This window comes from Ochlerotatus camptorhynchus, unplaced genomic scaffold (genome assembly GCF_037179485.1).
Source record: "Ochlerotatus camptorhynchus isolate MF236.1 unplaced genomic scaffold, CSIRO-AGI_Acam_v1.1 ptg000458l, whole genome shotgun sequence".
Lineage (NCBI taxonomy): Eukaryota > Metazoa > Arthropoda > Insecta > Diptera > Culicidae > Ochlerotatus > Ochlerotatus camptorhynchus.
In genome coordinates this window covers 747,014-761,641 of record NW_027040944.1, presented here as the reverse complement: position 1 = coordinate 761,641, position 14,628 = coordinate 747,014, and the positions used below count along the sequence as shown (strand labels likewise).

The following is a 14,628-nucleotide window of genomic DNA, read 5'->3' as shown; positions in this document are numbered from 1 at the left end:
GAGTTGATAGCGTTTAAATTAATCGATGCTACATTACGAGTGAATTGCATGAATTGATTACCGTTCGATTAGCGCAGTTGAATGTAACGAGTGACAATAGGATGCTCATACGAGCTTATATACACCGTCATTTCGGGTTAGAGAAAGAGATCTACACCTTATTTATCTTGCTTTTCCTTACCAACATTCTTAGCCTGACTTCGTGATCTCGATCTTCCGGAGAGGTGCGAGAGTATTCTCTCCACCGGTTGGTCTCCGTTCGGCTTTTTGGTTCGAGAGCGCCCTCTTCTCGGTAATTGTTTCTTCGTCGCGCCATTGCTGCCAGTTGATTGTGTCGAAACGTCCATCTTCTCGTCTCGCTCCCCTTTCTTCTCCTCTGTTGGAATCACGCTGGTCCCTGGGCCAGACACTATCTCGGTTGATCTGTTCGAAGGCTGCTGGCTTGTTTCGAAGCAGTTCTATTGTTTTTCAAGAGCAACGGTGTCATGTTTGGCTGCAGAGCACTGTTGCTTCTACATGTGGAATTGTTTGCAACAGCACCAGCAACCACACCACTGTATGATCCAGCATTGGCTCCGGTGGACTTCAAGCTTGCTGTTTTTGGACAATTAGCTTTAAGATGGCCCTCCATCTTGCAGTTGAAACATTTATTCTTGAGGCCGTCGTAAAACAAACGCGCCGTTATCTCCTTGGAAATTTCCATGTAGATGCCCCGTATCCCACTGAACATGGAGTATCTGTATGTTGCCGGATATCGTTCACGAACATGTTGTCTTATCGTTCCGAATTGGCCAAGCACCACCGCGATATCCAAGTATGTAAAACTGCGTCGTATCATACCAGAGGCAGCAGGTTTGATTCGTGGTCCATTTAATGATTTTAACGGATCAAAACATTGATTCATCTTTTGTAATTACTTACCACGCTAAATAGGAATGCGAAAAATATGCAGGCTTGGAATGTTCTCTATGCACCTGTGCAAGAACGCCAAGTTGAGACCCGGTGGTTAGTACCAGTTGGGACGTAACAGCCATAATGAAGAAGAAGTATGAAGACATATCAGCCCCGAAAACATAAATTTACACCGTTCGCTCCCCGGGTGCATCACACATCAGCAAACTTTTCCTTCCCACCGGTGTTGTTTTACGCACGCACGTAGAAATAATGCTCATAAATTACACAACGCAGCACCCATCAGTCTTCTTTGGCGTTTTGATGTGCATGATTTTTGCCGAAAGATCATGTCTTGAACCCTCAGCAGGTCGCGCTTTCGGCACGCCCTACGTATATGTGTGCCTGAGACCGAGGAGGTACTTGAGAAAACTTTTCCACCAGCAGCACCTACCTACCAACTGTGAAAGCGTTTCCTTCTCTGGGGGAGGAAGGCAGCATTCCCAACTCAGACGGAATAAGTTTTAGCGAAAGCACAAACTTCCACATTTACCATCGAGAATCTCTGAAATCTTCTTCTCTTCCACAGAATGCCAACGATTTAAATGGCTAGCGGCGTAGCAGTTTGGAGAAATTCAGCAGTGAAGACTAGTCAGAGGAAAATAAAATACACAGCACAGAATAAAGAACTGCTGGCTAAAACGCATTGCACGGAATTGAGCCTGAAGCTAAAACGGAAAGGCGTAATTGCATTTGATGAGTTTTAATGAATTCGAACGAAGCGAACAACCGAAGGAAAGATAGAACTTGCTAGCGAACGGAAAAAAGCGCTAGAAGTTGAACCTCAGTTGGAGGGTGAGAAGAGGAAAAGCATTTAAATTTTCTCGGATAGGAAAAGTTTTTTTTTTGTGCTCCTACTCTCTTTGCTCTAGCTATGCCCTTGGGTTTGTCGAGCAAATGAGGAATAAGGAAAAATCGACTGAGAGGATAAGTGTGAATATTTCAGCTCAAGTGCTTTGAAGAGAAAATCAGCTGAAGAAGCTGAAGCATGAAGGAAAAATAAAACTGTGAGAAAACAAAAAAAAGTTATACCGAATCAAGTGAATGTGTGCGTGATCACGTCCCGAAATCGAATACAGTGCAGCTTGGATTGGAATTTTATGGAAAGTGAACTGTTGTGTGCTGCAGGACGTGCCTCTAAAAGGCAATCAAAAGCTTACGGTGAAGCAGGATAGTTTTTACTCTCTGATTCTCACACCGCCTGTGTACATTAACCCTTTGCATCCTATTTCTACTCGATAACAAAAGTAGTGCATCTGCCAACTGGTGCAGGTTTTTTTTAGCGTGTTAGTGTAGTTAAACAATAATATCCAATTCACATAAATGGCTTTAAATCTCGACGTATGATATATGTGTGTGTTAAAACATAATGTTTACAGTCAATATCCAATCAATCACAGTGCACTCGTAGAAGATACACCTAAGTGAGAAGGATACATTTGGTTCCATACTAGTGTGGAAGCCATTGCTGCACTGATATACCTACTGCCTAGTGCAGTGCAGTGAAATCCTTATCTAAAATAGAACAACGACGCTGCTGCTCTTGAATACTGCACTCGTGAACAAAACGACTCGTGAAAAGTTTCTAAGGACGGCGCCCGATAAAGGTGCCAAAGGTGCCACCTTCGTACCGGAGGAGGCTCCGCAGGGGCGCTAGGCTGTCAGCTGCAGGCGATGCACCGATTTGCGGATCGACCGTAAGTATTGCAAATGTATAGAAAATTTAATGCTTTACAGCTAAAGGCAACGGATTATTCCATGCGATCATTTGAAAGTTGTTCAAGATAGTTAAAGTTTATGATTAGAGTATGTTGGGGCAAAAGTTCGACGTTAGGTGAAAGCATAGAAATTTCTCAAAATTTCAAGCATTTGGAATCAAACTAATTCCATGCACAAGATCACTCATTCAAGGTTTATAACTTTGCTGATTGTTCATTAGCTCTTGATTGCATGTAATACATACTTATGAATATTTTAGGTGGACAAAAAGGCGAACTAAGAGGTGGACGCCTAAGCGATTTAGGAATTAATTAATTTAGCTTTATTTAGGAGGCTTTCAGCCTTAGGCTGGTTCGCCTCCGCCGATTTAGGAATACAATAAGAAGAAGAAGAATCAAATCGAGTGATGGTTAGTTGCCTTTTCACTTAACCGTAACGCATCAGATTGGGATCTAGTGTGGGTGGCCCTTTACTGACTACGGAATGGGCGGAATGTTTACAATGTCCAGAAAACGTAAAATCGAATTAAAATCGAAATATTTTCGCTGGAATAGAAGCCCTGAAGCTCTAAACACGATTGCTCAATAAAATGGGTAGAATAGTGATTGACGCATAAACGTAGGGGAGGTCGGGGTAAAATGGACAGGTGGGATAAAACAGTCAGGTACTTGTTTCGTCGAGAATAAGTTAAGTATCACACTTTTGATCGTACGACTGGCTTTATGTTTACCTTATTTCATAGCAATCGGAACATTCTGTGATTTTCGTAAAGTATCAAGTGATGCAAAAATTAAGAAATCATATGACATCACCCTCAACATGTGTGTTAATGATATTTTACAAATTTGAACTCAATAATATTACAAGCAAAAAGTGTAAACACTATATAACCGCTACCCAACATCAAAAGTTTAGGTTTTCAGTAAAACCTTTGTACCTAAAGATGTTAAGAATTGGATTACCATTGTCCAATCGCGAACATTAAAAAAATATGCTGTTCAATGGGGTAAAAAGGACAGGAATATAATTATTATTTTTAAGTTCTTTATTTTGTATGTATATCATTCATACATAACTAACCCGTTGAAATTTTTCAATTTTTATCAGTATTAAATTGATTCCATTTAAATCTAGCTAAATAATATTGAATTTATGTTTTGTTTCGCCTAGGTCATTTTCAACCATTTTAACCAAGCTTACTATTTAATATTTATTTTACTACAACGCTTGTCCATTTTTCACCCACCTACATTAGCGAATTCTTCTAGTAGGCATCTTTGATTTTAAATTTTAAATGCTGAAAATGATGATCCAAAGTTATAATCTGTATTTTATATCATAATGTCATAATGTCTAACAAGATACCAAAAATACACTTATTTTCATCATGAACAACATCAATATCCTTACAGCGGCACCGATGGTGATAAGCGTGATTACCCCTTACCCCAGCAGGCCTGGGTTCAACACCAGTCGACGCCGCCGGGGGAAGGAAAGTAAAGCCGTTGGTCTCCGGTTCAGGATTGGATTGGCATTGGTGCTCAGCACGGAAAATAAATCCAGGGGTAAAAAAACGTCAATATCCTTAGGGAGCCCATTTCACCCCAACCACCCTTAAATTGAAGCTGATAATGATATCCAAATACAATTAAAAAAAAACACCATTTGTAGATGCGTCAATATGATATTAAATAAGAATGAGTGTTTACATCTTTTTCCACTTTTAGAGTCTCCCAAAGATTCATTGATATCTTTACTAATATACCACTATAGTGCCATCTTTTGGACGTTTTGGAGTGGTATGATGTCAATAATGAGCATTTTGTTCCAAAATACTTCCTCCACTATTGGGATACCTAACCCTAGTATGATTTTAGTTGTATAACATGTAGCTTTCAAACGAAATTTAGGTTTAATTTAGATGTGATGTTTAGCTCTTAATTCATTTTTATTTTAGTATTATATATTCCGAGACACTCTAGTATTAAGGAATAACCTCAGAATGCGTTTTGAGGATGGTGCCGTACGTTTTATTTGTTTCTTCATTTTAAGAATGTTACAAATGCCATGTAATAAGGACCTGTCCATTCTACACCCGCCTTTGTCATGATCCTCGTCAGTAGTTTACCTGATTAGTTATCAAATATCATTTATAACCATTGAGGTCTAGTCATCCCTGATGATTCATCATGCAGATATTGAAGAAAGGTACATTTTAAATTTTGTTAAAGTTCTGATGGAACGGAGTAATTAACAGCCAGTTTTATACAACAACAGTCACCCGTACTATACTTCCTGAAACTATTCTAAAATTAACTTCTGACCAAGTTAAACCTTGCATTTCCTTCAATTTCCGTCAGTTGTGTTTAGGATTAGCGAAAATTGGTATAGTAACTTTTTAACAAATTTCTCGTTTACCTACATTTTCTCTCAGCTACGATCCGCTGTTAAAAATTCAATAAAACCATGAGATTTTTCTTGTTTGTGAACCGAATGTCCAACGTGATGTGATATAATGATTTTTATGTTTACAAAAATCGATGTCAAAATATAAACCACCACAGCGAAAAAAAAATCCTCATCTTTGGTTGCTTTTGCCAAATTCCAATAACAATACAGAAACTACGTCGTTTTGATTCGTTGCAAAATTCAAGAATAAAAAGAGGATTGCAATCAATTCTCGCGTCACTGACAATTTCGTCTTCGATTTAGGAAGTAAACACAATTGTCACGATAATTGGCGGCAATGGCTACTCACACAGTGGAAAACAGACGCTTCGCTTCTCGCGCTGTACTGTGCGCTCGTATTTTTCCGGATGCTATTTGCTTCGATATTTTATGTGCCCATAAAAAAAGTTTCCCTTTATCTTCCGGCAATGGCTAAATGTCCTTGACTGGCATCGTAAAGCAAGTCCCCTACAAGAAAATAGCTTGTCAATCAATTGAAGTATCTGAGCTTCGAGCTTATTGAATAAGGCAAGATGCTGGAATTTTGTTGTTGTTTTGTGGAAATATTCTGAACGTTGCTACAATGTTGCATCGTAAGATCGGATCTCAACTATTGAAAATAAAGCAAACAAACGACCAGCATAATTTTAATTTTTTTTTTGGCTTTGTATAGAGGACTAATGCTGACCTACTGTAACTCCCCGAATATCACGGTAATTAAAAAGCTATATACATCGCTTATATGCGGCTGTTTTCTAATCAATCGATCTATATTTTTACAGTTCATTGGTTTAGAGCCGACATTAATCACATACAATTATACAAGGGTAAACCTATATGGTCTACGGATGTATTCCACTAATGACATTTGAATTTCGAATCCGTTTCCCACCCTAGTCTTTTTGCGCAACCGGTCTCTAATACACACACAAGCACATATCGTCGATAATAGCTGTATCTATTTGCTTGAACATTTTAGCACCTATTTGGGAACCCAAGCATATTTCCGGTTTTATTATGTTCTTCAAGTCCATTCTAAGCTTTATAAACTTCTTCAAAACCACGATAAAACCAGAATTGTGACTTGGGAATACCGATTCTTTTAAGAGGAACATTCAATGCAATAGTCTGATAGTTTCTGATGTGGACCGGATCTGCAACGCATCAACCGACTGTTTTTTGCTATATTGGAAAAAAACCTGACCGTAAATATTAACAGCGACACACAACATTCACAAGTTTGGCACCTTAGTTCCCCAACAAAGTTCTTTATATTTGTACCCAACAACAATCAATGAGGTCATAAACGTAATCAATAATTGGAACATTCAAAAATCATCTGTACTTGATAATATACCCTCCTATTTCGTAAAAACCCATTACCAATTATTTGCTCAGCTCATAATGGAGGTTTTTAACGAAATAATTCAAACTGGCCAGTACCGAGGCTGCCTAAAACTTGCTCGTGTAGTCCCGATATTCATGTCTGACAACAGCAAGGATCTTAGCAACTATCAACTTGGTTCTGCACTGTTAATAGATCTCAAAAAGGTGTTTGAAACTGGTCAAGAAATAGGAAACCTGAAACCCAGAGGAGTCACAAAATCGATGTTTGATAATTACCTCACGAATCGCTGGAAATCTTTCTCTATTGGGGGTACCAAAAGTAACCCTAACTCGATAAGAACAGTTGTACCTTAAGGAAGCAACCTGGGTTCAATCCTCTCGCTGCTATTCATCATTTATTTGTCGAAACTGTGATTGAGTGGAAAACTACGACTATTCACAGACGATACGTCCATATGTTATCAAAGAAATTGGCATTGATGTCCTCCGCCGACTGATTAAACAAGACATCTGCTATCGCTGAACATGAGTTAGACACAGCACACGATCTTTCACTCGTCTCAAAGGCAACTTCCATCCTGGGATGTGTTCGAAGTTCTTGGGTTTGTAATTGAAGAGGTATTGTTGTTGTCTGCACTCATCAATGTGCTCAAAGGCAATTTAGGTTCGGTTTGCGGTGTTCTTAGAAGAATCTCTGGTTTTATACCAAAGAAATGGTCCGTGATGCTATATTACGTGCTATTCCACTCCAGACTTCTATTCCTTACCCCAATCTGGAAGACGGCTGGCAAATCGATTTTGAAAGAACTACAAGTGATAAATAATAGGGGAAATGGCTTTAATGTTGTCCTATGGATCTAAGATTGGGCCCATCGCTAAAAATCTGCTATTTATCAATTTTATCTAGATTAACGCGTCATTGGGACGGTACTAATGGATATTTTTGGTTGCTATGCTTGAAATTTAGCCGATTGCTAAATTTATGTATGGGCCCAAATTAGGAGCATTTAAGTCGACATTTTATCCATTTCCCCTAGATGTTTGAAAATTGTCCATGATAGGCCATCGATGTATGCAACTCTTAGCCCAAGTAACAATTCTGGGTGGCGCCGGTGATTGCCTCTCACTCCAAAGGGCCTGGGTTCAATCCCAGTCAGCGCCACCGGGATTTTCTAAGCGTTAGCGTTGTTATGATATACTTCGTAGATTGGATACTAGCGACACTCACGTCTCTTCTGAAATTCTCAGTTAGACTACTTTCAGGAATAATGCTGGGGAGTAAACATTGGTTCCAATCTAAACAAGAGTAACAGAAGCATGACCGTCGCTATTCCCGGCCACGCCCGTCTTTACCATAGCTAGGGATAGGGAAGGAAATGTAGCGCCACCGGGATTTTCTAAGGCATACAATTTCTCATCACGCCTTTATTCGGAAGGGAAGTTGGTCCCCGGTCCAAGAGTTGATGGGTCGATAGGTAGGATCTAGGTGTGGCAGCTGACATCGGTAGCATTGGTACTCAGCACGGAAAACAAGATCGATGAAAAACTAATGAAAAAAAAAAAAACGTAACAATTCTGGTTTTATGAGGGATCAGTAGACTTGTAGAATAATTTAATCCTTGATAAAACTTGCAATGTTACTTGGAAACCTCTATAAAGAATGCAACGATTTGGATCTTTCGATTCGAGCACTTCATAAATTGTAAATACTCATGCAAGTCTGTAAGCCCTCATTGGTGCTGCTACACACCATAATCAGGGAATCAAGAAAATCCTATCTTCCCTATGCTTACCGACGATAAAAACACTAGTAAACGGAATCCTGATCAGTGTACATGTGAGATCATGAATTATCATTTGTGTTTCACATCATGATTAGCAACAAAAACGACAATACACTGATATGATAACAATCACTGCGTAATGCATCTTGAAATCTTGGAACTTGCAGTCTTCGGAAAAGTTGTTTTGTTGGCCAAATACCGTACAATATGAATAGTTTTGGATTCTGGATGACACGTAGATGTCAAAAATCATTATCCGCCACCTGTCAAACATTCAATATGGGTTTTTTTCGAACATGGATGGCGTGTATAGGCCTAAAATCGATGTGTGCCGTCATTTCGGAATCCAATATGGCAGGCATTGATTTCATAAAAACTGTAAAGACCTTACATTACAGATATTTTTGGAACCGGGAGGACGAGTAGATGTCTAAATTCGATGTCTACCGCCATTTTGGAATCCAAGGTGGCGTTCATTCGATTTAGAGAAAACTGTAAATAAACTAGTCAAAATGGCAAAAATTACCCATGTTATATGGTATTTGACAGTTTTTATGATATCAATGGCCGCTATATTGGATTTAAAAATGGCAAAGGACATCGATTTCTAACATCTACACATCATCCCCGTTACACAAATATTTTATTGTTGAGTACAGTTTGTTTTAAAAAAACCAATAGCTGCCATCTTGGATTCCAAAATTACGGCAGACATCAATTGTCTACATCTGCATGGCATTCATGTTCCGAAAATACCCAGATTGCAGGGTATTTGACAGTTTTTTTTTTTCTGAAATCGGTTTTCAATCTCTATACACGGTAAGAAAAAAGTACCCAACGGCTTTAGACTAGTTTGTCTCCTTTTTTCCTTCGAATGTGTTCAAAAACGGAGGAGCAAAACCACCCAACAGGGGTAGTAAAGTGTGGGAACCCAACGTTGAGTATATTCATATTTACCTACTTTTGGGTACAACTAACTTCGACTGACATTATCTTTATCTGATAATCTGATAATTTATCGGTCGATAATTTAAAGACAACTAAGTTAACTGACATTATCTTTATCTGAATCGTTGATTTCAATTCTCTGACCATAATATGCAGCTAAGGAAAGTAGTACTCAACCGAGCGTTGAGACAGGTGGGTAATCATGCATTAGCAAGACGATATACGGAGTTTGGTCGCAGGAAATTAGTGTGTTCCGGAAGTAAACTATTGAATGTTCTGCTGTCAACGTTGAAAATCTGTCCAAGTCTCAGTAATCAGTACCTTCAAGCAGCCTTTGAGAAAACATTTCAAAACTAAGCTTGCCACGTATCTAATTTAGTGCCTCGGAAACGGTCAGAGAAACAACAATTGGTCGAAGAACGGATGGACGAAGAGAAGCACGACCAGGATGAAGATTAGCAGCTTTTAAACTAATTCGTACTCAGGTGTGGTAGCTGGAGGAAACACAGCGAAAGCATTTGAGGTGGTCGATGAAGAAGTGATGGCTATCGACGAGATGACCCCGGAATCCGTATAAATCAGAGATGAAGAACAAGAAAGTGAAAAACTGGTTCAACAGCAAATCGGTTACCGTAATGACTCGACGTACTTGGTGACAAAGTAGCTGTTTGATCAGCAGCCTTGGGTTCAAGAGAAGCAAACAGTAGAACGAAAAAAGTTGCAGGCACGGGAAAAAGCAAGCAGCAAACAGTCACCTCCCAGGAAGAAATGAACTCATTCATGACCTTTTTTTAATGTTGAACGAAAAACACTTAATTTGTTGGCTCCGTAAAGCTAACACGTTTGAGCTTTAGAAATAAATAAGTGCAGAAAAGAAAAACATGAGATAAATATCATTCTAACTAATATGTATAAGCGGCGTCGGTGGTGTAGTGGTAAGCGTGATTATCTCTCACCCCAGCAGGCCTGGGTTCAATCCCAGTCGGCGCCGCCGGGATGTTCTGTTGCATAACATCTCTGATAAATTTTTTCCTTGATTTGTTTTCCATCAATCTTGTTTTCCGTGCCAATGCTACCGACGCCAGGGAGGCAGTTCCCACACCTGGACCCTACCTATCGACCCATCAACTCATGAACCGGGGACCAATGGCTTTAATTCCCTTCCGAAGGAAGGCGTGATCAGAGATGTTATGCCTCAGAAGATCCCGGCGGCACCGACTGGAATTGAACCCAGGCCTGCTTACGCTTACCAATACACCACCGCCGCCACTTGTGTTATAATCTATACATTTCCTGAATAAACAATACGGTTGCAACGAAAAATGATAAAGTAACTGATAATTTATGATATCTGTTTTATAACTTAAACAGTTCTTATTAAAAAATTCTACATAGGGGAAATGTATGTAATGTCGACCTAAGTGTCCCTAATTTTAGCCCATACATAAATTCAGCAATCGACTAAATTTTCAATACCAACCAAAAATAACCATTAGTACCGTCCCAATGACGCGTTCATCTAGATACAATTGAACAATTGATAAATAGCAGATTTTTAGCGATGGGCCCAATCTTAGATCCATAGGTCAACATTAGAGCCATTTCCCCTATTTAATATCGCACAGTGGGCAAAAACCTGATCATGAGTCGTACTTTTTTCATGCCGCAGGTTTGAAGAGGTGTGAGATACCTGTTCTTGTGTAAAAAAAATGCAGTGCATAGAATGCCGCTGGTTTTATCTTGCGCAGACAACCAAAAATGCCCCATTTTGCCCGTTTCTTCCTAGCTGCCGATTATCTACAGCTATAAAATGCAGTGGATGATTTCATAATGCGCAAACTAAAGAGATAGCCTATTCTTCCCCATTTTCTCCAAAACTCGTTATTGAAGGGTAATTTATAGCAGTTTTGAAAACTGCCGCTGTGACTGTAATAAAAAAGGTGGAAATAGTTTGTTCCACAACAACAGTTCTGTGTTTCATGCATTTACATAATAAAATACCACCATCAAACCATTAACACGACATCTAAACGTTCATCAATCTTTACCATTTTCTGACAGTCTCCTATTTTGGGGTTTCAATTCGATCTGACCTTTTTGAAAATGTCTGAGAAGTTAGCATTTTTGATGAGGGTATTTTTTATATTATCGGGCAAAATGGGCCGAAGGGTCTTAAAACTGTATGCAATTTTTCCCACAGGTAGAGTGTTATATGAACGAAAACAATTTAAAAAGTAAGGGGTTTTTTTCATATCTTTATTAGGGTGCCTTTCAGCCCTGGGCTGGTTCGTCCCTAGCAAGGTGTTGCATCCAAGACCGTAGATTTGACGTAGGATTACGTGCTCGGTATCAATATTTCGCGACTGTGTTAGGGAAACCTCTTGTTTCCATCACTGAAACGCCTCGTTTTCTGATGAAACAATTACGCATTTTCGAGCATAAAACGGAATTTTTGGTTTATACAAAGCAAAAATTAAATGGTGGAATTTCTCGCTAAAGTTTTCCAAACGCGAGATCTTTGCGATCAATAATATCAATTCGAGAATTTTGTTGCTTTTTCCTAGCGTTCTGGAGAAAACCCTGCCTTAATTCGAAGTGTTTCGGGTTAATTGATAAGGTCACGTGGTATTGGGTCATTGCGAGAATGTTTGTATACCACTTCAATACTGTTACGCATTTGACCACGAACGTTTGGTTGCTGGGTACTTTATCAAATAGACTTAGGGGTGATGTGGCTGACAGCAAGGCGAGTGAACGTTCAACGAAAATTAACTGTTAAACAACAATAATTAATGGTGGTACTGAAAAGAACCGTTTTGTCGTGATGGTTGAGTAATGCTGAGCTATTAGGGCGTTCAACATGGATGAGGCTGGCGAGATGTATGATGTTTGGAGTAAGGGTGATGCGATTGGCATAGGTATCCCACAGCGGCTCATGACGAGCTACTGAATCCGATCAGTAGCAGTTCGGTTCCTCCTTCGGTGAATCGAGGGCTCTTGTGGGCAACCTTGATAGCTAGCTACTTGCGGGGAGCCTTTCGTTGTGTTCTGGAGAAAAATGTACAACGCCACGCACCGGAAGCACTACTGCTGCTGCTGCTGCTGCTGCTGCTGCTGCTGCTGCTAATGACGATCACACACCACCACTCACCACAGGCGGTGATTGAATAAACACGGATGGAATTCGATTTTGAAAGCTGTGTTAGGGAAAACGCTTTTTGCAGGCAATCGGTGATAATTTTAATTGTCATAGCATTCGTGCAATTTTCAATAGTAGCCTTTTGACAAGTCTAGATAGAGCTGGAATTAGGGCGTAAAAGCTTTTGTAAACAATGGCTTCTTTCGATGATTGCTAGAAAGTTAAGGCTCACCAACGCAAATCAACAACACCATCGGGTAGAGGAAGGCTTCCCCTACCCGACGGTTATGTTGGTTTGCGTGCCTTGAGTTCCAAGAAATCGTCGATAGAAGTCATTGTTTACAAAAGCTGTTACGCCCTAATTCCAGATCTATCTAGAATTGATATAGTCTTAATTTTAACAGATTGGTAGAAATATTTCCTATCGAAGCCAATAAGAATTAAAATCCATCATCTCTGGATCAAAATCAGACCACTTTCATGCCGCAACTGACTTTGGTGTTTGAAATTGCATCCCCAATGTTGCCTTAAAAATACATGGTATGTTAGATTTAAATTCATGGGAACTGACATCCGATTGATGACCTTGACAAATGTCCAGAAAATAGTCTTTAACAAATTTATGGTGGTCCTCAAAAAAACCATTTTGTCGTGATGGTTGAGTAATGCTGAGCTATTAGGGTGTTCAACACAGATGAGGCTGGCGTTCTGTATATTGTTTGGAACGAGGGTGACGAGCTTGGCATACTATAGATATCCCACAGCGACTCACGAAGAGCTACTGAATCCGATCAGTAGCGGTGTGGCTTCCTTCTTCGGTGAATGGCCGCTCATGTGGGTTGCAGCTCGCTGCTTGCGGTGAACCTTTCGTTGTGTACTGGAGAACAATGTTCAACGCCACTCGCAGAAAGAACTGCTGCTGCTGCTGCCGATGATGACCGACCGGACACAATCACACATGATTGAATAAGCACCGTTCGGCGAGACCGGCTGGAATTCGATTTTGAAATCTGTGTTAGGGAAAGCTTGTTTAGAATTAAAATCCATCCACTATTGACAGAGCGGTTAAAACCTGACTACTTTTCGCAACGCGGTCGATTTTGGTTTTTTGAAACTGCACCCCCAATATGTTACCGAAAGACGTAATCCTACGTCAAAAAAGTGTGGTTGGTTAATTTTAAAGAGATATTTAAGTTTATGTTTTGGGATTTTTCTGGAAAACACGTAAAAAATTCATAAATCATGACCCAAGCATCGTAGAACGATCGCTGAATAGTGAAATGGCAAGAAAAGTATCTCAGCAACCAATCAAAAACATAATCTGAAAAAAAGATTTCCACGAAAATTTTTACAGTGGAGAAAAATGGCAAGGAAGATCAGGAAACACGATTGTAAGGGATTTTTTTTATAAAAAAAATCAGTGAAGTTGAACCAACGCTTACCGGGCCGTTAGTTTTTTTGTTCATAACTCAATAGGAGTAAGAGATTTTTGGATTTTTTACTAGTGAAAGATAAGAAGGAAAAATCATTAGAAAGGTTTGATTTCTCTGACTATGGCTTTTCCTGATTATTCTTGTGATTTTTCTGACTGTTTTTTATGGATTGCTGAGACACTTTTCTTAGCATTTCACTTCACAACGTTCGCCCTTCGATGCCTGGTTCATGAATTAAAAAACACTTTGTTTTTGCTGTTAATATTTTTGCTACATTGCAACATTTGTGTTTTTACCATGTATATATTTTTACCATGTATATATTTTTACCATGTATATATTTTTACCATGTATATATTTTTACCATGTATATATTTTTACCATGTATATATTTTTACCATGTATATATTTTTGTGAAAAGGCCATTTATTCCCCTACAACTTTGTCTCAGATGTCATTCCGATTAAACGATACATGATACATAAATCATATTGAAAAATATCGAAAATGCCATTTTGAAAAATAAGACGCGAGTCACAATGACCGAATTTCTGCCCAATTTTGTATGATTGCTCATAGCGAATAATTTTGCAAAGATTCATGGAAATAGAAGAGAGCAAAGTCTGAAATTCTGTTTTTGTTCATACTTTTTTTTTATATTAATTTATTTGTACAGGCTCAATCGAATAAACTTTACAGAGCCGAGTTATCATTTTCATTATACATGATTAATGTCTTAAATCTAGAGTTAAAGGAATTGAACCGATTACTCGCGGTCGTCTCGAGGTTAGTGGAGATTTACAATTTTTGGGTGGGGAAAGGGAGAAGGAGGTTTGAAATATGATTTATTATACAAATA

The 14,628-nt window shown here is 39.1% G+C and overlaps 2 protein-coding genes across 2 annotated transcripts in view; one reads left to right on the top strand and one right to left on the bottom strand.

Annotated features, from left to right (window-relative positions):
* Positions 1 to 13,170, bottom strand: part of LOC135712144 (histone H2A, sperm-like) — an 83,450-nt gene extending 70,280 nt beyond the window's left edge. The window contains exon 1 of the mRNA XM_065235112.1: positions 13,109 to 13,170. Within this exon, the coding sequence (XP_065091184.1) occupies positions 13,109 to 13,170 (62 nt within the window). The remainder of the gene's footprint in view (positions 1 to 13,108) is intronic.
* Positions 1 to 14,628, top strand: part of nAChRalpha1 (nicotinic acetylcholine receptor alpha1) — a 269,161-nt gene that overhangs the window by 32,219 nt on the left and 222,314 nt on the right. The window contains exon 2 of the mRNA XM_065235105.1: positions 1,481 to 2,648. The gene's annotated coding sequence lies outside the window, so the exon portion shown is untranslated. The remainder of the gene's footprint in view (positions 1 to 1,480; positions 2,649 to 14,628) is intronic.